This window comes from Heptranchias perlo, chromosome 7 (assembly GCF_035084215.1).
Source record: "Heptranchias perlo isolate sHepPer1 chromosome 7, sHepPer1.hap1, whole genome shotgun sequence".
Taxonomy (NCBI): Eukaryota; Metazoa; Chordata; class Chondrichthyes; order Hexanchiformes; family Hexanchidae; genus Heptranchias; species Heptranchias perlo.
The window spans coordinates 62,985,031-63,008,715 of record NC_090331.1 but is presented as its reverse complement, the minus strand read 5'-3'; the positions used below and the strand labels follow the sequence as shown (position 1 = coordinate 63,008,715).

General features: G+C 43.0%; 1 protein-coding gene across 1 annotated transcript in view; it reads left to right on the top strand.

The window, feature by feature from the left end:
* The window catches only part of LOC137323784 (collagen alpha-2(V) chain-like), a 256,252-nt gene that overhangs the window by 223,949 nt on the left and 8,618 nt on the right, over nt 1–23,685 (top strand). The window contains exons 43-51 of the mRNA XM_067987707.1: nt 2,387–2,494; nt 5,498–5,605; nt 6,224–6,277; nt 6,439–6,546; nt 9,072–9,125; nt 15,628–15,735; nt 16,039–16,092; nt 18,799–18,906; nt 23,266–23,548. Coding sequence (XP_067843808.1) covers nt 2,387–2,494; nt 5,498–5,605; nt 6,224–6,277; nt 6,439–6,546; nt 9,072–9,125; nt 15,628–15,735; nt 16,039–16,092; nt 18,799–18,906; nt 23,266–23,548 — 985 coding nt within the window. The remainder of the gene's footprint in view (nt 1–2,386; nt 2,495–5,497; nt 5,606–6,223; nt 6,278–6,438; nt 6,547–9,071; nt 9,126–15,627; nt 15,736–16,038; nt 16,093–18,798; nt 18,907–23,265; nt 23,549–23,685) is intronic.

Here is a 23,685-nt window from a genome sequence, read left to right as displayed (position 1 = left end):
ACTTTTATGTTCAATGGAAAGACCTAAGGGCAGTAAGATACAACTCAAGTGAACGTGATATCAGCTGAGCATTAACAAACAAGGTACAAAAGAGTGACTAATGTGCATGGAACCATTAGCAACCAAGGCTAAAAAGGATGCTGATCTAGAGAGCTACTCACTGACATTGAGATTGCTTCTCTATGTGAGTATTTCATGATACAAATATTATCTCTATACCCTGGTTCTCCTCTAAGAGATATGTCATCATGGTTGTCTTCATGCTAAGTGACACCATGGCAGTAGTGAAAAATTCTAGGTTCATTTATTGTCGCTATGATCCATCAGCTAACCAACACCTGGCATCATCAAGTGATCCACGACTGCACATACTATTCAGCCACTCACTTCCATATGCTGGTGTCATAACGATAGGAAAGAAAGAACATTTTTGTGATCAATGGAATTAGATGCCGTTTACATGTATTATTTAAGCTGCTCATAAAATACATATTTGCGCAACTAATAATTTCCTGAATAACTAAGACCCTAATACAACAAGATATTTACTCAAATCAAAACTGATTGAAAAGGTATAACTGATGCCCTGGAAGTGTAAGCGTAGAGAGGCCTATTATTATGACAAAGGTGCCAAAAATCTCCCATCTGTGAGGGAGAGAGATTTGGCGAGTGCTGCCCATGGATCATGAGAAAGTGTTGAAGAAAACCAATGTCCAAAGGCATGTAGATCAGATCTTAGAGGTTCATATAGAAGGTTGACAGGTGATGAAGAAATTTGTCATCACCTCAAAGAAGACATGAAATACCTGCACAGCTTACTATCCTCATAGATATGATGGGATCAAGCTCAGACAATCCACATTTCAACAAGCACAGACACAATGCAGTAATATGAGAATGAAGAACCAGTACTGAGAGACCAGGATACCAGTTCCAGAACAGGATACCAAATCAAAATCACGGGGAGTTGTTATTCTATGATATGTTGTAACTATTTGGTGGCTAAATTCAGACTAAGAATATTTTAGATATTTCAGTGAGGATTAGTTCATGCTAGCAGAGATTTGATCTAGTTATGCTACACTTTTGAAAGACAGTGGTTAATTTAGTAAAAAGACTATAGCAAGGTGTATTGTTGTGTTGAAGCAGCTATCTGCTACCTTAGATCTGAATTCCTAGTATAGCACCATCTTCTGCGCAAGCTCAACAATTAGCTATACATATATGTATATAGGACTAGTCGCAGAGAGAGCTAGGGACAGTACCTGAGACAGGTACTTTGAAAATAATGTATTTGTGTTGAAGTACAGCCTTTAATTTCTTGATATAATGGAGTAGAGGTAAAATGATGCACACACTTATAAAAATAACATTTGTAGAGATTAGCGATTGGTTTTAGTTGTGCTGCAAAATTCAAGGATATATATTATTTTTTGGTCACATAGTTTAGTTTTCTATTTTATTAAAACGTGTTGCCATGTACAGCCAACATGATGGGCCAGAATTTTCTCGATCCCATTCATGCTGAAATTATGCCAAAATTTACTCTGATTCTGCCAATGTGAACTTATGTCCAAATTTCCTGTGCATTTGCCTACACCAAAACATAAAAACCAGTGTAAAACCAGCGCCAATCCAGCACCACCAATAGGGGTAATATCAAGTGGGCTGCTGTCTTCTGCCATGGTGCCTCACTCTGAGCCTCTTGCCTCTGCTGGTCGTCTTCTGCTTCCATTATTGTGCAGAACAGGGATACACCCATTGGGAAGGCCATTCCAGCTGCTTATTCTTTTGAAACGCGTTTGGGGGGCAGGGGTCGGAAAAATTTCAGGTGCCCTGAGAATGACAGCACATTGCTTCAGTATAGTGGAGATCTCCGAAAGAAGAATTATTAAAAAAAACATGAAGAAAATCATTATCAAACTTCAGAAATTTCAGTTATGCCGAAATCAGGTGACTCTGGGTCTTCTTGCTGCACTTAAATTTCTGGGGGTAAATCTATGCCAGCACATTACTGGTGTAAAGGAAGGAAACTCGCGTGAGCTGGTCTTTTGCATGGTAGGTGGGGCTATGTAAATGAGCAGCAGAGGGTTTTGGCAGAAGTGGCGCAGCCGAGCGAGAAAATTCGCACGTAGTGATGTTTCAAATAAAACCGGCATAAATCAGTTTTCCGCGAATGTCCTTGTGAAGAAACAGCGCTATGCTGCTCTTACGCCACAGTTACACTGAAAATTCCGGGCCGATTTTAAGCTGTTGGCTGTAACCACTTTGGAAAGTGTTCCACAGGGTGTTAGCTGTAGCCCTGTTCGCCGACTATGGCTATGGCTATTCCTATAATGGAACCTTAATTGGTATCTTTATGACGTGTCTCTGCTGCAACTTATAGGGCCCAGATGGTCCTCCAGGTCCACAAGGTACAACTGGACAAAGAGGTATTGCAGGCCTGCCAGGACATCGTGGGGAACGAGGCATGCCTGGCCTGCCAGGCCCTGCTGTGAGTATTGTTTTATTAACTGCTTCATTCATTTTACAAAGTCTACATATTTTAATTTAAGGAACAACATTTCGGAAGCTATAGATATTTGTGCCGATCTGAAAATAACAATCATCTGCATTATGGTGTAAAAACTGCAATAATATATTTGACTTCAGCCCTTTACTGTGTTAATTAACCCCAAAGACCTCACTTTGAGTTGCTGTACATTAAAAGGATTCTTTAGCTATATTAAAAGAAAAACTTGTAAACTGGTTCATATTTTGGCACTTCTTAGGCTGTTGCTTAGCAGCGACAATGATAAACAGATTTCTGATGCATAAAACATTGGCATATCAAGTAGTCATGGGGATCTGTTGAGTTATTGTTAATCTCACTTTGGAATGTCGAAAGTCATATCAAAGACTTCTTGATTGCCATTTTACATGAAAATGGAAAATTGTACATTCTGAGTTTAATGCAGGTGAACATAGGAATTGCTCAATGAAAAAAGACCAAGATCCATCTAGTTCGCCTTCTACCATCCTGGTAATCGCATGATACAATGATAATGGAGTTGTTGACTAATCATAGCAATCAATCTTTATCAATTAGTCTACAACAGACCCAGACATGAGGCGAGTAAATCCTCAGTGGTGGGAACTATAGGTCCAAAGTAACCTGTTCCTCCTGAACATGTTACACTTACCACATGTCATGTCTTAAATTACTAATGCAATGCAGTACTTTCTATAGTAAGCATGGAAGTAATTATATTGTATATCAGTTATAATTTTAAACCACAGCCCATTTAATTTTTTTGACCAAATTCTTACAAAATTACAGCATTATAATTACTTTAATAATTGGCATTGGAACATTTAATTTTATGTCCTCATGCCACATAGGTTCGCAATCCACTGTAATGTAGATGTTAACCTTTTTTTTGCATTTAATTGAGTTGATTTTTGCATGCTGGCTCTGGTTCAGAATATATTCTTCCACGATTTATGTGCCAAGCAAAATAGTGATACCTATATATCAGTTAAGTGTTCCAATTTAACTTAAATAAAATAAGTAGAATATTACCTCGACTGGCGAAAAAAGATTTGTTAGTGAATGCCGATAATGTACCTTTCAAACATATATACGGATAGTACCATGTTCAACATTTGAACCAAGCTCACAATCCAAATTGGCTATTCACAAATTTTTGTCAGAGGATAGGAGGGATGAAAATATAATGAAAGGGTGGTTGTTCTGAAAAGGTGGCTTTAAGACAAAAACATCATAAAATCAAATTGAGCTTATCCAACTAATAGGTTAGCTGTAAGTATTTACAGTGATGATATTTCAGTTTAAAAGATATCACTTAGATTATACTTTTGGAACAGTGCAAACACTTATAAATATGATGGATGGTCAAAATGTTGGGCACTCCTGAACTGGCCCCAAGGGCACTGGTCTGTTAGGCCATTGTTGGAAGTCCCATTAAGAATTGTCCCTCAAGGATGACTGTATTATTAGAAGTTTTTCAGGTCTCTGGTCTATTTGCTGGTGACTGATGAGCCTGTTGTGGATGCCACAGGTTTTCCCTATACTGGCTGCAGCTTAGGATGGTTTGGTTGAAGTCAGTTCGTTGCTGCAGCTGCTGTGTCGTTTTACACTTTTCTTATTTTCTGCTTAACCTACACAGCCATTTGTCTTGAAATGAAACAACAGTATAGTGCCATAGTGACCTATCCGGTGCCATGTTGTCCCAGTCGTCAGTGGGGATGTTACATGCCTTGAGGTTTTAAAAGGTCGAACTCTTGCTTTGCAAACCTAAAGAACTGTGCGGCCAGCCTAACGAAGCTGTGCTTCATTAAGCACTGCTTCAAAGATGGCTATACTGGCTTTTGCCACTTGATGCATAGTACCAATCATAAATGGCACCTGTGGAAACTGTTGAATTCCTTCATATGGCATTGTGACTTGCATTCATACAGGAGAGTTGGAAGCACAACTGATGTACCATCAAGGTGATGCTATACTGACTTCCTATGCATTGTTTTTTCTCTTCGAAAGCAAATTCAGTTAACGTTAATGTCAAGAAAATGTTAATGATCTTTTTCATTGATATATTATTTTAATGGGATCGATGTGTGCATTGTTAAAGAACGTATTTCCCAGAGAGACTGGTGTGAGACACATCAGTCAGCTCACACCATTAGCGAAGATTTGGCCGGTGCTGGCTGGTACACAAGCTCCATTTTCATGAGACTGATGGTCCGCCCATAGCTCTTCACTGCTGCCAACAATTAGTTGGCGATCAGCTGGATATTTTCCTGCCTATGTGCCTCCATTGCCCAGTTTCATTAACTGTTCAGACGCCTAAAATGCAGTCAATGATTACAGAAACAGGGAATAAAGAAAAACTAATAGTTGCGGCTTGGGACAGCACAACCTTACTTGACCATCCAGTGTGGCAGACTTGTCATGCAGTACAGAATGGACACTGCCATATTATCCCAGATAAAATTAGTGGATAAGCTCCAGATCGGGGAGATGAAGGACAAGAAGATTCAAGCATTTGATGCCACAGGGGTCATTTAGAAGGAAGCTTACTTCCTAAATCTGGTAAGCTGTTCAATCTGAACAAATTGCATGTGCCCACCAAGGTAACGGAAGCTATTTTCTATGAACTGCCTTTTGATGATGATCGGGTAATGGAGGCACATGCCCATGAAAAATTGGAACTGACCAATGCGACCCACTTCAACCCTTTGAGAAGTATGCTGTCTGATGCACTTATTGATCCTAATAAGATATTAACAAAAGGGATAATTAACATGTTATTAATATCAATTCTAATTGCATTTTCTTGTGAGAAACAAGTTCTGAAATATTTAGAATTCAAGTCTCTTTGCATTTAGAGAAGTTAATTTACTCATAAATGTATAAGTTTTTCTTATTACAATGAACTGTACTGTTGTACTTTAATAAAAATGACAATAGTGTGACAGTTTTTTGTTGGATTTTCAGGGTCAACCTGGCAAACAAGGACCAACTGGCTCTCCTGGTGAAAGAGGTCCTTCAGGCCCCATTGGTCCACACGGTGCACATGGCCCACCTGGTGAATCTGGTCAGGATGTAAGTAAATATTCACATTGCCTGAATCTTATCTTTAAGCAAGTTTATGCTTGTAAAAATCCAGCTATTTACATCTTCATTCATTGAAAAGAAGAAAGAAAGAACTTGCATTTATACAATGTCTTTCACGACCTCAGGGCGTCCCAAAGTGCTTTACATCCAATGAAGTACTTGTGGAGTGTTGTAATGTAGGAAATGTGACAAGTCAATTTGCGCATAACAAGATCCCACAAACAGCAAAGTGATAATGACCAGATAATCTGTTTTAGTGGTGTTGGTTGAGAGATAAATATTGGCCAGGATAACAGGAAGAACTCCATTGCTCTTCTTTGAAAGAGTGCTATGGGATTTTTTATGTCCTCCTGAGAGGGCAAACAGGGCTTCGGTTTAACGTCTTATTTGAAAGAAGGCACCTCCGACAGGGCAGCAGTCCCTTGGTACTGCACTGAGTGTGTCAACCTGGATTTGGGGCTCAAGTCTCTGGAGTGGGACTTGAACTCACAACCTTCTGACTCAGGCGAGATTGCTACTACTGAGCTACGGTTCGGCACTTTTAGTTATTGTATGTTGTGTTATAGGTTGCACTTCTGGTAATTAGTGGATTTCCTTTTTACTTAGGGTAGTCCAGGAATTGATGGCACTCCTGGACGCGATGGTCGTGGAGGAGAGATGGTAAAGAAAAATGTTCCATAAATAAACTATAAATTCTATTGAGCTTCTGTTATTGTATTTGCACTATTTATATCACTGATCACATGGAAGAGTTATAGATTTTTTTTCAAACTGATCATTGTTTTGTTGTTCTGGTAACCAGCCTTGTTTTCTGTGCATAGGGTGATCGTGGTGATCCAGGGCCCGCAGGTGTCCCAGGTGTACAAGGTGGTCCTGGATCCCCAGGTCCCATTGGTCCAACTGGAGAGGCGGGCGCGAGAGGTGAAACAGTAAGTTTTCCAGTGTTAAATATCTAACGGCAATGCTTTTCTCTGATTTTTCTTTTCTTGTCAGTAAAGGACTGCCATCTTCCTCTATTTGAGCTAAATAGAAGAACGTGGCAGTATGATAATAAACCTGCATTATACCATATTGACATTTTGCTAACATTAAAAATGGAAGAAAAAAAACACATTATGTCCGAAATAGTTCCATCCAAGCACAACTGATAACTTCATGAATAATGTGGACCAAAAATTGGAAATAACTGTAGATTTAAAACCTCGGTCAGAGAATGATTACTGTGTATGTAAACTAATGAGTCATTGATATATTCATAAATAGAGGTTCCAGAGCATAGTCCTAATATGTCCCAGATTCTATGGGGCATTCGGTTTCATTGTTGAGTAAACTAGTTGTCCCACTAGTTAAATGTTAAAATCCCAGATTTTACTAGTACGTGCTAATCATTGATACTTTTTGGATGAGTCAGTTTGGAGCCTATTTTTTTTTATTCGTTCATGGGATGTGGGCATCGCTGGCAAGGCCGGCATTTATTGCCCATCCCTAATTGCCCTTGAGAAGGTGGTGGTGAGCCGTCTTCTTGAACCGCTGCAGTCCGTGTGGTGAAGGTTTTCCCACAGTGCTGTTAGGAAGGGAGTTCCAGGATTTTGACCCAGCAACGATGAAGGAACGGCGATATATTTCCAAGTCGGGATGGTGTGTGACTTGGAGGGGAACGTGCAGGTGGTGTTGTTCTCAAGTGCCTGCTGCCCTTGTCCTTCTAGGTGGTAGAGGTCACGGGTTTTGGAGGTGCTGTCGAAGAAGCCTTGGCGAGTTGCTGCAGTGCATCCTGTGGATGGTACACACTGCAGCCACAGTGCGCCGGTGGTGAAGGGAGTGAATGTTTAGGGTGGTGGAAGGGGTGCCAATCAAGCGGGCTGCTTTGACCTGGATGGTGTTGAGCTTCTTGAGTGTTGTTGGAGCTGCACTCATCCAGGCAAGTGGAGAGTATTCCATCACACTCCTGACTTGTGCCTTGTAGATGGTGGAAAGGCTTTGGGGAGTCAGGAGGTGAGTTACTCGCCGCAGAATACCCAGCCTCTGACCTGCTCTTGTAGCCACAGTATTTATATGGCTGGTCCAGTTACGTTTCTGGTCAATGGTGAACTCCAGGATGTTGATGGTGGGGGATTCGGCGATGGTAATGCCGTTGAATGTCAAGGGGAGGTGGTTAGACTCTCTCTTGTTGGAGATGGTCATTGCCTGGCACTTGTCTGGCACGAATGTTACTTGCCACGTATGAGCCCAAGCCTGGATGTTGTCCAGGTCTTGCTGCATGCGGGCTTGGACTGCTTCATTATTTGAGGGGTTGCAAATGGAACTGAACACTGTGCAATCATCAGCGAACATCCCCATTTCTGACCTTATGATGGAGGGAAGGTCATTGATGAAGCAGCTGAAGATGGTTGGGCCTAGGACACTGCCCTGTGGAACTCCTGCATCAATGCCCTGGGGCTGAGATGATTGGCCTCCAACAACCACTACCATCTTCCTTTGTGCTAGGTATGACTCCAGCCACTGGAGAGTTTTCCCCCTGATTCCCATTGACTTCAATTTTACTAGTGCTCCTTGGTGCCACACTCGGTCAAATGCTGCCTTGATGTCAAGGGCAGTCACTCTCATCTCACCTCTGGAAGTCAGCTCTTTTGTCCATGTTTGGACCAAGGCTGTAATGAGGTCTGGAGCTGAGTGGTCCTGGCGGAACCCAAACTGAGCATCGGTGAGCAGGTTATTGGTGAGTAAGTGCCGCTTGATAGCATTGTCGACGACACCTTCCATCACTTTGCTGATTGAGAGTAGACTGATGGGGCGGTAATTGGCCGGATTGGATTTGTCCCGGTTTTTGTGGACAGGACATACCTGGGCAATTTTCCACATTGTCGGGTAGATGCCAGTGTTGTAGCTGTACTGGAACAGCTTGGCTAGAGGGGCAGCTATTTCTGGAACATAAGTCTTCAGCACTGTAGCCGGGATGTTGTCATTGAACAAGATAATCTTTAAAACATCTTGTTTTTATTAGTATATTAATTTAAGTTGCACTTTAATCGACTAGTTCAATAACATATGTTTAGCAAACCTATACATTACATACTGTTTTGAAATTGTAACATTTTGATTGAGATCCATGTAAGGTAGCACTGGTTAACTGACAGCCGTGACTCTATGGGGTAGATGTTAACATTTACCACCGGGCGGGGAACAGGCGGCAGCAGATTGGCCGCCCATTATACACTTCTCCCGATTTTAACTTTCCATTGACTTGACCCAAAAGGAAAATCAGGTGGGGTGCAAAACGGGCAGCCAATCCGCTCCCACCAGTTTTTCCACCCAGTGGCAAAAGTTAAACTCTACCCCGGTGTGTTTTTAAAATTTCACTAATGTTTGTTGTATTCATCCATTAAGTAATGCCAACGTTCTTGGATGTGCATCTTTTGTATGGTGAAGGTAACTCTTTTTCCCTCTTTTTTTAAAGGGTTCTCATGGCCCATTGGGTCCCTCTGGTCGAGCTGGGGGGCGTGGACTACCAGTAAGCTGTTTAATTGACCATTATTTAGCCTTTGTACAATGAATGCACATCCTGATTTATATTCTATCCAGATGACTTCTTGATTGATCCAGGATTCATGAAATGTAGTTATATACTAATGACATCTCCAGTGTCAGCATACATTTATTTTAAATACAATCTTCAATAACAATCATAATATATTTGTTTATCTCTACATCGAGTCTACAGCGCTGAAATAGGCCATTCGGCCCAATTGGTCTATGCCAGTGTTTATGCTCCACATGAGCCTCCTCCCTCCCTACTTCATCTAACCCTATCAGCATATATCCTTCCATTCCTTTCTCCCTCGTATGCTTATCTAGCTTCCCCTTAAATGTATCCATGCTATTTGCCTCAACTACTCCTTGTGGTAGCGCTTTCCACATTCTTACCACTCTGTGGGTAAAGAAGTTTCTCCTGAATTCCCTATTGGATTTATTAATGACTATCTTTTATGTTTATGACCTCGAGTTTAGGACTCCCCCACAAGTGGAAACATTTTCTCTACGTCTACCCTATCGAACCCTTTCGTTATCTTAAAGACCTCCATCAGGTCACCCCTCAGCCTTCTCTTTCCTAGAGAAAAGAGCCCCAGCCTGTCCAGCCTTTATGTACATCCTGTTCTGGTATTATCCTTGTGAATCTTTTTTGCACCTTCTCAAATGCCTCTCTATCCCTATTATAATATGGAGACTAGAACAGTGCACAGTACTTGAAGTGTGGTCTAACCAATGTTCTATACAAGTTTAACATAACGTCTCTGCTTTTCAATTTTATCCCTCCAGAAATTAACCCTAATTCTTGGTTTGCCTTTTTTATGCTACTTGTACTGATTTGTGTATCTCTACCCTGAGATCCCTTTGCTCCTCTACCCTATTATCTTATTATCCAAGCAGTATGTGGCCTCCTTATTCCTCCTACCAAAATGCACCACCTCACACTTATCTATTTTGAAATTCTTCTGCCAATTACACACCCATTCTACGAGTTTATTAGTGTCTTCTTGCCTTTTGACACACTCTTCCTTCGCACTAACACCCCCCAATTTGGTGTCATCCGCAAATTTTGAAGTTGTACTCCCAATTCCCGAGTCCAAATTGTTAATATAAATTGTGAACAACAATGGTCCCAGCGTCGAACTCTGTGGAGCACCACTTTCTACCTTTTGCCAGTCTGAGTAGCGACCCTTAACCCATACTCTCTGTTTTCTGTTTTTTAAGCAGCTTGCTATCCATTCTGCTACCTGTCCCCAACTCCACATGCTCTGACCTTAGTCTTGAGTCCATAATGCGGTACCTTATCGAAGGCCTTTTGAAAATCCAAATATATTACATCTACTACATTACCCTTGTCTACTCTTGCCGTTACTTCTTCAGAGAATTCAATAAGATTGGTCAAGCATAACTTTCCCTTATGAAATCCGTGCTGACTATTCTTTTATTATATTCAGCTTATGATTTGACAGAGTACTTATTGTGCATAAGGATTTTTAGAAAAACGTACGTTTTATATGTAACAAAAACAATGTATTTGTAGACCTGAGTAAGAATTTTTTCACCTTTGAGGCTTAGGTTTGAGGTTGAGATGGTTGAGTTGTGTGCTGGTCACTTCTATCTGTTGTGTTTCCATAATGATAGAATGGTGGAATGAAAGCCTTTCTTTCTGAGGGATGTCAGGGTTTTACTTGGAATAAGCTTTAGCAATACTTATGTAAGTCCAGCACAAAATTGTATGATTTAGTGTTGAATTAGAAGCTTAATTTAAAGGCCCACGGGGATGACTGGTAAGGAAATATTACATGGGTTGCTGGAGCAGTATACAGGAAATTTTACTCCATACCTAGGAGTGCAGATGGGCTAATCTATGCAAGCGCCGAGGTTATGTATAACAGACCGTAAATTCAGCCGCTGTGCTCCAATACATCAAAAGACATTCTATCACCATAGTCACAGAAGAAGGTAAACGCTACCCCCCCCCCCCCAAAAAAAATAAAGTTTTGCTGCAGCCTTATCTATATATATTTACCGTACGTAAAGAAAAAACGAGAGATACATTCTATCCCCCCAATATAAAAACACGATTCGACATGTAAGAACATGAATCCAGACTTGAACCCATGTTCACTGATTATAGAGAAGAAAGTCTTTCGAAAACCATGTGAAGACTAGTTGTACTGCAGCTCTTATTATATATTAAAACCATCAAAATAGCTGTATGGTTTAGAATAACTTATCAACTTACTTCATACCTAATCTACTGTTGCACTTCCGGAACAGCAGTATTGAGACAAAATATTGATTTATCACCATAAATTATTATAACTAAGATATAACTCCTTCCAAAGATTCTTAAGGGGTGGAACTGGTCTACGCCGATAATGTGAAATGGGCTCATTATGAATTGGCAGCTTGTTTTACACTGCGCCCGATTTTCTTTTCTATTGACTTAAATGGAAAAGAAAACCGGGCGCAGTATAATTGGGCTGCCGATCCACGATCAGCCCGTTTTACGCTACTGGCGGAGATCACCCTCTTGGAATACATACAACTAAAACTGATATGGACTCCAAAATGTCTATTATTTAAACAGCAAATGTCAAAATTAAAAAATAAATTGAATCGAAAGAACTAGTTCAAATAAAGAGCACAGTAGAAAATATGTCTCCCTTCTCCAGAGATATACGTTCAGCATCATGAATCGTTCCCTACAGCTTTCATATGATTGTCTAACATCAGGTTCGGGTGTATGTTGTGCTAAGAAAAGCTGATTAGCCAGTCAAGGAGTCGAGTTCAAAGATAAATAGATCCTTTTGATATTTACAGTCTACGCAAGATTATAAAACTCAATTGATAAATGATTTTAGACAAAAGACAAAAAATGTCAGGTCAGCATGACTGTTCAGGAAAAGAGCTTCATGTGGTTTGGAGAGGCCTGTATCATGCTTTGAACTGGCTACAGGTAGACTACAAACACTCTGGAAGCTGACACATGCGTGAGATCGGTAAGAAGATAGAATAAATTGGAACTCAGCAGCAAGGTTTCAATTTAAATGGGCTTTGTGGGGCCAAATGGCTTTTTACATTTCCTGAAATTTCTTACATTCCTATACACTTACTAGCTAAAATAGGAATCCACTGGGCCTTTATCTGGAATGATACAGGTTTCTATACAATAGCTGTTAGTTACTTAAACTTCCTTAACTCAATCTATTGTAAACAATTTTACAACACCAAGTTATAGTCCAACGATTTTATTTTTAATCCCACAAGCTTTCGGGGGCTTTCCCCTTCCTCAGGCGGTGTGGAAGTGACAATTTCGAATCCTTCGCATTTTAAGATCACATAACAATGCCTGGTGATTACTGCCCGTTGCCAAGGTAATCACAGTGAGCAGACAGAAAGGCGTCATCTAAAAGGCCACTGAATATACAACCCCCCCAAAAAAAGAGAGACAGAACGAAGACAGTCAATGACCCGTTATATTAAAAACAGATAACATTTGTTCGCTGGTGGGGTTACGTGTAGTGTGACATGAACCCAAGATCCCGGTTGAGGCCGTCCTCATGGGTGCGGAACTTGGCTATTAATTTCTGCTCGACGATTTTGCGTTGTCGTGTGTCTCGAAGGCCGCCTTGGAGTATGTTTACCCGAAGGTCGGTGGCTGAATGTCCATGACTGCTGAAGTGTTCCCCGACAGGGGGAGAACCCTCCTGTTTGGCGATTGTTGCGCGGTGTCCGTTCATCCGTTGTCGCAGCGTCTGCATGGTCTCGCCAATGTACCATGCTCTGGGGCATCCTTTCCTGCAACGTATGAGGTAGACAACGTTGGCCGAGTCACAGGAGTATGAACCGTGCACCTGGTGGGTGGTGTCCTCTCGTGTGATGGTGGTATCTGTGTCGATGATCTGGCATGTCTTGCAGAGGTTACCGTGGCAGGGTTGTGTGGTGTCGTGGACGCTGTTCTCCTGAAGGCTGGGTAATTTGCTGCGAACGATGGTTTGTTTGAGGTTGGGTGGCTGTTTAAGGCGAGTAGTGGAGGTGTGGGGATGGCCATAGCGAGGTGTTCGTCATCATTGATGACATGTTGAAGGCTGCGGAGAACATGGCGTAGTTTCTCCGCTCCGGGGAAGTACTGGACGACGAAGGGTACTTTGTTGGTTGCGTCCCGTGTTAGTCTTCTGAGGAGGTCTACGCGATTTTTCGCTGTGGCCCGTCGGAACTGTCGATCGATGAGTCGAGCGTCATATCCTGTTCTTACTAGGGCGTCTTTCAGCGTCTGTAGGTGTCCATCGCGTTCCTCCTCGTCTGAGCAGACCCTGTGTATTCGCAGGGCCTGTCCATAGGGGATGGACAGGCCCTGCGAATACACAGGGTCTGCTCAGACGAGGAGGAACGCGATGGACACCTACAGACGCTGAAAGACGCCCTAGTAAGAACAGGATATGACGCTCGACTCATCGATCGACAGTTCCGACGGGCCACAGCGAAAAATCGCGTAGACCTCCTCAGAAGACTAACACGGGACGCAACCAACAGAGTACCCTTCGTCGTCCAGTACTTCCCCGGAGCGGAGAAACTACGCCATGTTCTCCGCAGCCTTCAACATGTCATCAATGATGACGAACACCTCGCTATGGCCATCCCCACACCTCCACTACTTGCCTTTAAACAGCCACCCAACCTCAAACAAACCATCGTTCGCAGCAAATTACCCAGCCTTCAGGAGAACAGCGTCCACGACACCACACAACCCTGCCACGGCAACCTCTGCAAGACATGCCAGATCATCGACACAGATACCACCATCACACGAGAGGACACCACCCACCAGGTGCACGGTTCATACTCCTGTGACTCGGCCAACGTTGTCTACCTCATACGTTGCAGGAAAGGATGCCCCAGAGCATGGTACATTGGCGAGACCATGCAGACGCTGCGACAACGGATGAACGGACACCGCGCAACAATCGCCAAACAGGAGGGTTCTCTCCCTGTCGGGGAACACTTCAGCAGTCATGGACATTCAGCCACCGACCTTCGGGTAAACATACTCCAAGGCGGCCTTCGAGACACACTACAACGCAAAATCGTCGAGCAGAAATTAATAGCCAAGTTCCGCACCCATGAGGACGGCCTCAACCGGGATCTTGGGTTCATGTCACACTACACGTAACCCCACCAGCGAACAAATGTTATCTGTTTTTAATATAACGGGTCATTGACTGTCTTCGTTCTGTCTCTCTCTCTTTTTTTTTTGGGGGGTTGTATATTCAGTGGCCTTTTAGATGACACCTTTCTGTCTGCTCACTGTGATTACCTTGGCAATGGGCAGTAATCACCAGGCTTTGTTATGTGATCTTTAAATGCGAAGGATTCGAAATTGTCACTTCCACACCGCCTGAGGAAGGGGAAAGCCCCCGAAAGCTTGTGGGATTAAAAATAAAATCGTTGGACTATAACTTGGTGTTGTAAAATTGTTTACAATTGTTAACCCCAGTCCATCACCGGCATCTCCACATCTTAACTCAATCTAGTGTGATATATCATTGCACAAACGACTGCGTTGAGGTTAACCAAGTCTACATGTGGCCTAACCAACGGACCTTCAAAGGACCGCTGGAGGCCTCCACTAAAAAGGTAAGTTTAAAAAAAAATACTTATCTGAATGTGGAAAGTCCCGAAGACCATTAATAGCCTCCGCCCAGCCCTCTGCTGACTGCCTCCTCTCTTCCCCCTCGCCCCCCACAAATCATCTCACACCCCTCCTGATCGACACCCCCTCCCCAACCTACCTGAAGTGCATCAGTGTCCCGAAATTTAAATCTGCTTCACCGGCGAGTTGCTTGAGGATGCGCAGCAGGCGTTCGCAGCTCACCGGTCTAATTTAAATGAGGCCCGAGTCCCAATATTGAGGGTGCCTCGGGGCTGCCCATTCCGGTACAGGGACCATCAGCTGCGCCCAGTTCATACCGGCAGGCTGTCGCTACCCAATTTCACTCTTGAAGTGTTTAAAACAGGAGACTGGCCCTGAAATTGTGGCTAAACATACGATTGCTTAATGTGGCCATTTCAAATTGCTCTGTTCCTATTTTATCGAGTCATTAATGCATTTTAAATAAATGGGTTAACGCCACTGCTAAAATAGCAGAGAGAGGAATTTCATATGGACGTGTTAAGCTAATATTTTATGGTGTAATTCGAGGACCACTATACTCTTAAATATGAACCTACGCATTTGTTATGACTTTATATGCGAAGCAATCTATTTATAAGATACTGGTGACCTAAAGTATACTTCTGAACGAATGTTAGCATACTGATGCTATTTCTAAATTGGTAGAAGTAGAATATGATACAAAAATGAAACCAGAATTCCTTCCTCCATTATCTATTAAAAGATAAGTTCTTTAATGTTATCAAATGATGCTACAGTTTTTTTATCACGGAGATTCATATTTTTAATCTTGCATTGACTTCCATAGGGCCCTCAAGGTCCCCGTGGTGACAAAGGTGAAAATGGAGTTCAAGGTGAACGAGGTCAGAAAGGCCATCGTGGATTTACTGGTTTGCAGGGTCTTCCTGGTCCCCCTGTAAGTAGCTGAATGCTTAATAATCGTTATTTTCACCTCATTTCAAAGGAGGTTTTATTGTCTCTATACTAATTTATATTTTACTTCATGATATTTTTCTTGCAGTACAATTGTGTTCTTGATAAATATAGTAGGCCATAGTTTTCTGCTTTTATTCTCGCCAGCCTACAATGTTTCACCCATTTAAATGAATGGACAGAAAATTGCAGGCCAGCAAGTGCAGAAATGGAAAACTCTGGCCAGAGATTAAACAAAAACAATTTCAAAAGATTAAACAAAAACAATTCCATTTTCTCATACTAGGGTCCATCTGGTCAGCAGGGTGGTTCTGGAATTCCAGGGCCGTTTGGTCCTAGAGTAAGTACTTTTCAACGTATACATGTTTAATAGAACAAGCAGAATTCTCGATTAATCATCCTGTAAGCTTCTTTAAAGGCCCGGAATTTCCTTATAGTTTTCATGCAGCAGCAGGCGTAAGAGCTGCATTGCACCACCTTTTTCCCCGTGGAAATTCGCAGGTAAGTTACTTAAGTCAGAACTTTGCGTGAATTTCCTCGATTATTTGAGCCTTGCCCCCAAGTTACATCCACTGAAACCCTACTTAGCTCATTAACATAGCTCTGCCCCCATGCACACGTGAATTTTCTGCATTTACACTAGTTCTGAATGGCATAATTGTATGGCCAAAAATGTAGGCACTGCTCACCCTCACCTAACCCGAAATTGAGGAGTTTCAGCATTGCAACAGGCTCCAAACAACATCTCGAGTTTGATAATTTTTTTTTGAATTTTCTCGTTGGGACTATTTTTGAATCTTTCAATGCTTTATTATGGTATCATCAAAAGGAAGAAAGTATTATATTTGCATTTTCTTAAACATGCAGCGGTATTTAATGTGCATAACTGAAGGTTTGATGGCTTCAAACTAATCTTCATATCATCTATAAGATACAGAGGGACTTAAAGAAGTAAACTGGAGTATTTCTTAAGGCTGTTAACAGTTACGCTGAATTTTTGCTTGATTTACGCCGGTGTTTACGTTCCAGCTTTTGCAATTGAAATCCTTAGGATATTTTGGCAAACGTTGCCAAAGACAAGATTGGCATACATACGAACATATGAACAAAGGCGGATAGGAAAAGACCTTCTGGTCCATCTAGCTTGTTCCAAACAATTGTGATAACTTGTGCATCACAGTCTATACACTCCCCACCCCACCTGAAACCATGTGATCTCCTCTAAGAGGTGAAAAACCAAATAAAAACCCAAGCCAATTTGGGGAAAAAGAAAATCTGGGAAATTCCTCTCCGACCCCCTTAGGCAATCAACACTAGTCCAGGAGATCACTCTGGCCCTGATAATTCTATGCAGTGCCTACCTTTTGTACGAGGTGATCTCCGCCCCAGCCAGAAACAGGTCCAGCTCTCGCTTAAAGGAATTCAGCGAATCAGCGTCCACCGCATGAGTTGGCAGCCTGTTCCAGAGGTCCACTATTCTGTGGGAAAAGAACAACCTCCTGACATCTAACCTCGATCTGGCTTTATACAACTTCAAATTGTGACCCCTGGTCTTCCCTAACCTGGAACAAACCATCAACTCAAACACAATCTATTCCCTTCATCATCTTATAAATACCGATCAAAATTACCCCTAAGTCTGTGCTTCTCTAAGATCTAGAGTCCCAGCTCTTTTAGCCTATTTTGCTAACGAAGATGCTTCAAACTGGGAATTAGTCAAGTGGCCCTCCTCTGCACCCTTTCCAAAGCCTCAATATCACCCACCATGTGAGGAGAACAAAACTGGACACAGTATTCCAACTGAGGCCTGACCAAAGTCTTGTACAAGGACAAAATAGTATGCTTAGTCTTATAGTCAATTATCCTATAAATGCACCCCATGCCCTATTCGCTCTAGCATTGCTCGTGAAACTAAAAGATCTATGTACTAAAATACGCAGATCACTTTCTTTCTCTATCTGTTTTAATATTTTTCCCTAAAGGGTGTATGCATGTTCAGCATTCACCGTGCCCACATGCATAACACTAAACTTTTCCAAGTTAAACATCATTTGCCAGTCACAAGCCGAATCCCACAATGCACCAAGATCCACCTGCACCAGTCATCTACAGTCCTGACACTTGCATAGATCTTATTATCATCTGCAAACTTGCAAATCATGCCCCCAACACCTGCATTTAGATCATTAATAAAAACAGTAAAGAGCAACAGTCCTAACACGATCCCTGCAGGACATCACTGGTGACTGATCTCCAAACAGATCCAAATCCATCTATAACTACTTTCTGCCTACGGCCTTCCAGCCAGTTCTCAATCCAGCTCAATATATTATCACTAATACCAGAGGCTTTGATCTTGTAGAGAAGCCTCATATGCAGTACCTTATCAAAAGCTTTTTGGAAATCTAAGCCTACTGGGCTTCCATTTTGGTGCAAGTTGGATTGAGGAAATTCCAGGCCATAGTGCTTACCGAACTACCATTTTGAATAAAGTCCATATATAACCTATAAAACTCCTGTTTCTAAACTTTGTAAAAAGCTGGTACACTGATGACAAAAAAGCATATGAATTAAACAATTTAACTGTCATAATCAAATAATATAACACAGCCGTATGGTGTTGATGTAAGACATACATTTTCGAACTGGGGTTCGTGGATCCTAGGAGAGTATACAAGGCATTAGGTTTCTGTCCATCTGTCGTCAGATTTCTATATTTCTCAGTATCCATTGCTGTGTACTAATAAAAATGCTTTCTATAATGGTAATGCTGTTTTCCTTTGGGTAGCTGATACTGTCTTTTGGAAGTTAAGACTGGGGATTCTTGGGAGTGGGTCAGAGGTACCCCCACACAGGAAAATTTAAAAACCAATGCTATTAGTGTAAGGAATGAGTTTATTGTGCTTAGAATGCAAAACACAAATTTATACTCGGTCATATAAGACTTTGATATAGGATAATTTTACTTTAGTATGTATATTTTGAAATACGTAACGTATACATTTCAAAAGGATTCACTATTTTACAACTTGTCGTATTCTTTTAGGGACCTCCTGGTCCAGTTGGTCCTCCTGGAAAAGAGGGCCACCTTGGTTTCCCTGGGCCTATTGGGCCACCTGGTTCACGTGGAGCTCTTGGTGAAACTGGCCCTGAGGTAAATGTACACAATTTCAGTATATCAGGAATGCATCTCTTCAATATAAATGCTTTCAGTTTACCTGGGCACTAGTTTATCTATATCTTTGTTAAACTGTAAAGTAAAAGACAATTGAAAAGAAACAACTACTAAAGTACTTGTACTTAGCATTAAGCAATACAGTAATTATAATTAACATAAACAATATTTTATAGTAAGCAGTAGCATTTTGTCCAGATTTTGTCCTGATGTTTTCCTTCAGTCTGATCTATCTCAGAATATTTGAAAGTAAAATTTCCCACCTCTGTATATTGATTTAAAACTTTCTGACAGACTAAGATAAAATTAATTTTCAGATTCAAATTGCTGGTATTCTCTGATCCGACTGGGTGTACACATCTGATAACAATTTGGGCCATCCAACACTTGATGCTAGTGAGAATTTAATTTAAGTATCAAGTTGGCTCAATGATAGTACTCTCTCCCTTGAATCACAAGGTCATGGGCTCAAGTTCCCCTCCAGGACTTGAGCACATAATCGAGGCTACACTTCAGTGTGGTACTCAGAGAGTGTTCCATTGTTGGAGGTACCATCATTTGGGTGAGATGTTAAACTGCCCTGTCTTTTTTAAAATTCGTTCATGGGATGTGGGCGTCGCTGGCGAGGCTGGCATTTATTGCCCACCCCTAATTGCCCTTGAGAAGGTGGTGGTGAGCCGCCTTCTTGAACCGCTGCAGTCCGTGTGGTGACGGTTCTCCCACTCTGCTGTTAGGAAGGGAGTTCCAGGATTTTGACCCAGCGACGATGAAGGAACGGCGATATATTTCCAAGTCGGGATGGTGTGTGACTTGGAGGGGAACGTGCAGGTGGTGTTGTTCCCATGTGCCTGCTGCTCTTGTCCTTCTAGGTGGTAGAGGTCGCGGGTTTGGGAGGTGCTGTTGAAGAAGTCTTGGCGAGTTGCTGCAGTGCATCCTGTGGATGGTACACACTGCAGCCACTGTGCGCCAGTGGTGAAGGGAGTGAATGTTTAGGGTGGTGGATGGGGTGCCAATCAAGCGGGCTGCTTTATCTTGGATGGTGTCGAGCTTCTTGAGTGTTGTTGGAGCTGCACTCATCCAAGCAAGTGGAGAGTATTCCATCACACTCCTGACTTGTGCCTTGTAGATGGTGGAAAGACTTTGGGGAGTCAGGAGGTGAGTCACTCGCCGCAGAATACCCAGCCTCTGACCTGCTCTCGTAACCACAGTATTTATGTGGCTGGTCCAGTTAAGTTTCTGGTCAATGGTGACCCCCAGGATGTTGATGGTGGGGGATTCGGCGATGGTAATGCAGTTGAATGTCAAGGGGAGGTGGTTAGACTCTCTCTTGTTGGAGATGGTCATTGCCTGGCACTTATCTGGCACGAATGTTACTTTACACTTATGAGCCCAAGCCTGGATGTTGTCCAGGACTTGCTGCATGCGGGCTCGGACTGCTTCATTATTTGAGGGGTTGCGAATGGAACTGAACACTGTGCAATCATCAGCGAACATCCCCATTTCTGACCTTATGATGGAGGGAAGGTCATTGATGAAGCAGCTGAAGATGGTTGGGCCTAGGACACTGCCCTGAGGAACTCCTGCAGCAATGACCTGGGGCTGAGATGATTGGCCTCCAACAACCACTGCCATCTTCCTTTGTGCTAGGTATGACTTCAGCCCACTGGAGAGTTTTCCCCCTGATTCCCATTGACTTCAATTTTACCAGGGCTCCTTGGTGCCACACTCGGTCAAATGCTGCCTTGATGTCAAGGGCAGTCACTCTCACCTCACCTCTGGAATTCAGCTCTTTTGTCCATGTTTGGACCAAGGTTGTAATGAGGTCTGGAGCCGAGTGGTCCTGGCGGAACCCAAACTGAGCATCGGTGAGCAGGTTATTAGTGAGTAAGTGCCGCTTGATAGCATTGTCGACGACACCTTCCATCACTTTGCTGATGATTGAGAGTAGACTGATGGGGCGGCAATTGGCCGGATTGGATTTGTCCCGGTTTTTGTGGACAGGACATACCTGGGCAATTTTCCACATTGTCGGGTGGATGCCAGTGTTGTAGCTGTACTGGAACAGCTTGGCTAGAGGGGCAGCTAGTTCTGGAGCACAAGTCTTCAGCACTACAGCTGGGATGTTGTCGGGGCCCATAGCCTTTGCTGTATCTAATGCACTCAGCCGTTTCTTGATATCACATGGAGTGAATCGAATTGGCTGAAGACTGGCTTCTGTGATGGTGGGGATTTCGGGAGGAGGCCGAGATGGATCATCCACTCGGCACTTCTGGCTGAAGATGGTTGCAAACGCTTCAGCCTTGTCTTTTGCACTCACGTGCTGGACTCCTCCATCATTGAGGATGGGGATGTTTGCAGAGCCTCCACCTCCCGTTAGTTGTTTAATTGTCCACCACCATTCACGACTGGATGTGGCAGGACTGCAGAGCTTTGATCTGATCCGTTGGTTGTGGAATCGTTTTGCTCTGTCCAAAGCATGTTGCTTCCGCTGTTTAGCATGCATGTAGTCCTGAGTTGTAGCTTCACCTGGTTGGCACCTCATTTTTAGGTACGCCTGGTGCTGTTCCTGGCATGCTCTTCTACACTCCTCATTGAACCTGGGTTGATCCCCTGGCTTGTTGGTAATGGTAGAGTAAGGAATATGCCGGGCCATGAGGTTACAGATTGTGCTGGAATACAATTCTGCTGCTGCTGATGGCCCACAGCGCCTCATGGATGCCCAGTTTTGAGCTGCTAAATCTGTTCTGAATCTATCCCATTTAGCATGGTGGTAGTGCCACACAACACGTTGGATGGTGTCCTCAGTGCGAAGACGGGACTTCGTCTCCACGAGGACTGTGCGGTGGTCACTCCTACCAATACTGTCATGGACAGATGCATCTGCGACAGGTAGATTGGTGAGGACGAGGTCAAGTAAGTTTTTCCCTTGTGTTGGTTCGCTCACCACCTGTCACAGGCCCAGTCTGGCAGCTATGTCCTTCAGAACTCGGCCAGCTCGGTCAGTAGTGGTGCTACCGAGCCACTCTTGGTGATGGACATTGAAGTCCCCCACCCAGAGTACATTTTGTGCCCTTGCTACCCTCAGTGCTTCCTCCAAGTGGTGCTCAACATGGAGGAGGACTGATTAATCAGCTGAGGGAGGACAGTAGTTGGTGGCGGGATTTGAATTTATGACTCTGGATTTTTAGTCGAGGTCTCTGGATTATTAGTCGAGTAACATAACCACCATGCTACCGTACCCGTCTACCTGTTCAGGTCCCACAGCACGATTTGACACATCAGCAGGATGTTTCCTTGCCCATGTTTGACCTGATGCCATGCGATTTCATGGGATCCAGAATCAATGTTGAGGACTCCCAGGGCCACTCCCTCCTGACTGTATATCACTGTACCGCCACCTCTGGTGGGTCTGTCCTGCCGGTGGGACAGGACATACCCAGGGATGGTGATGGAAGAGTCTGGGACATTGGCTGAAAGGTATGATTCTGTGAGTATGGCTTTGTCAGGCTGTTGCTTGACTAGTCTGTGGGACAGGTCTCCCAATTTTGGCACAAGTCCCCAGATGTTAGTGAGGAGGACTTTGCAGGGTCGACTGGGCTTGGTGTTTTGCCGGTGTTGTGTCCGGTGCCTAGTGGTCCGTCCGGTTTTATTCTTCTTATGACTTTTCGTGGCGAGATTTTACAACTGAGTGGCTTGCTAGGCCATTTCAGAGGGCAATTAAGAATCAACCACATTGCTGTGGGTCTGGAGTCACATATAGGCCAAATCAGGTAAGGACGGCAGATTTCCTTCCCTAAAGGGCATTAGTGAACCAGATGGGTTTTTACGACAATCCAGTAGTTTCATGGCTACCATTACTGATACTGGTATTTTAATTCCAGATTTTTATTTAATTAATTGAATTTAAATTCGCCAGCTGCCGTGGCAGGATTTGAATTTATGTCTCTGGATTTTTAGTCCAGGTCTCTGGATTATTAGTCGAGTAACATAACCACCATGCTACCGTACCCGTCTCCCTGTTCAGGTCCCACAGCACGATTTGATGAAAAGCAGGGGAGTACTCCTGGTGTGCTGACCAACAATTATCGCTCATTGTTGTTTGTGGGATCTTTCTGTGTGAAATTGGTTGCTGTATTATCCCAAGTAACAACAGTGACTACACTTCAAAAGTAACTCATTGGCTGTGAAATATTTTGGGATGCTTTGAAAATGTGAAAGGAGATATACAAATCCAAGTTCTTTATAATAACAAATCCGAAGATAATATAATCTCTCTGTGTAAACTAAGTAAACATTAATTAAAAGCCTATCAATAGCTCTTAAATTTCCTGTTCACAGGGTCCTCCTGGTGAAGAAGGACCACCTGGTCCTCCTGGTCCTCCTGGTCCTCCTACTGCTGCCTATCAGGATTTTGTGGGCAATTATGACATGGAATCTGCTGGAATGGATATCCTCAATGCCGATGAGACTGCTGAAACTGTTCAATCGGGTTCAGAAGTGGACGCTACCCTGAAATCCCTAAGTAGCCAATTAGATACTATGCGTAGTCCAGATGGTTCTAGAAAGAACCCAGCTCGAACATGCCAGGATCTTGTATTCTGTCACCCAGAAAAGAAAAGTGGTATGTATTTGGACGGGAACCATTCTTTCCTGCAGATAGTTAGGACAGTTTCTTTCCCAAACATTTAACATTTGTTTTTCACAGAATGGCAAAATAAGGCAATCGGGACGATTTTTAGCCCAAGCGAATTTCAGGTG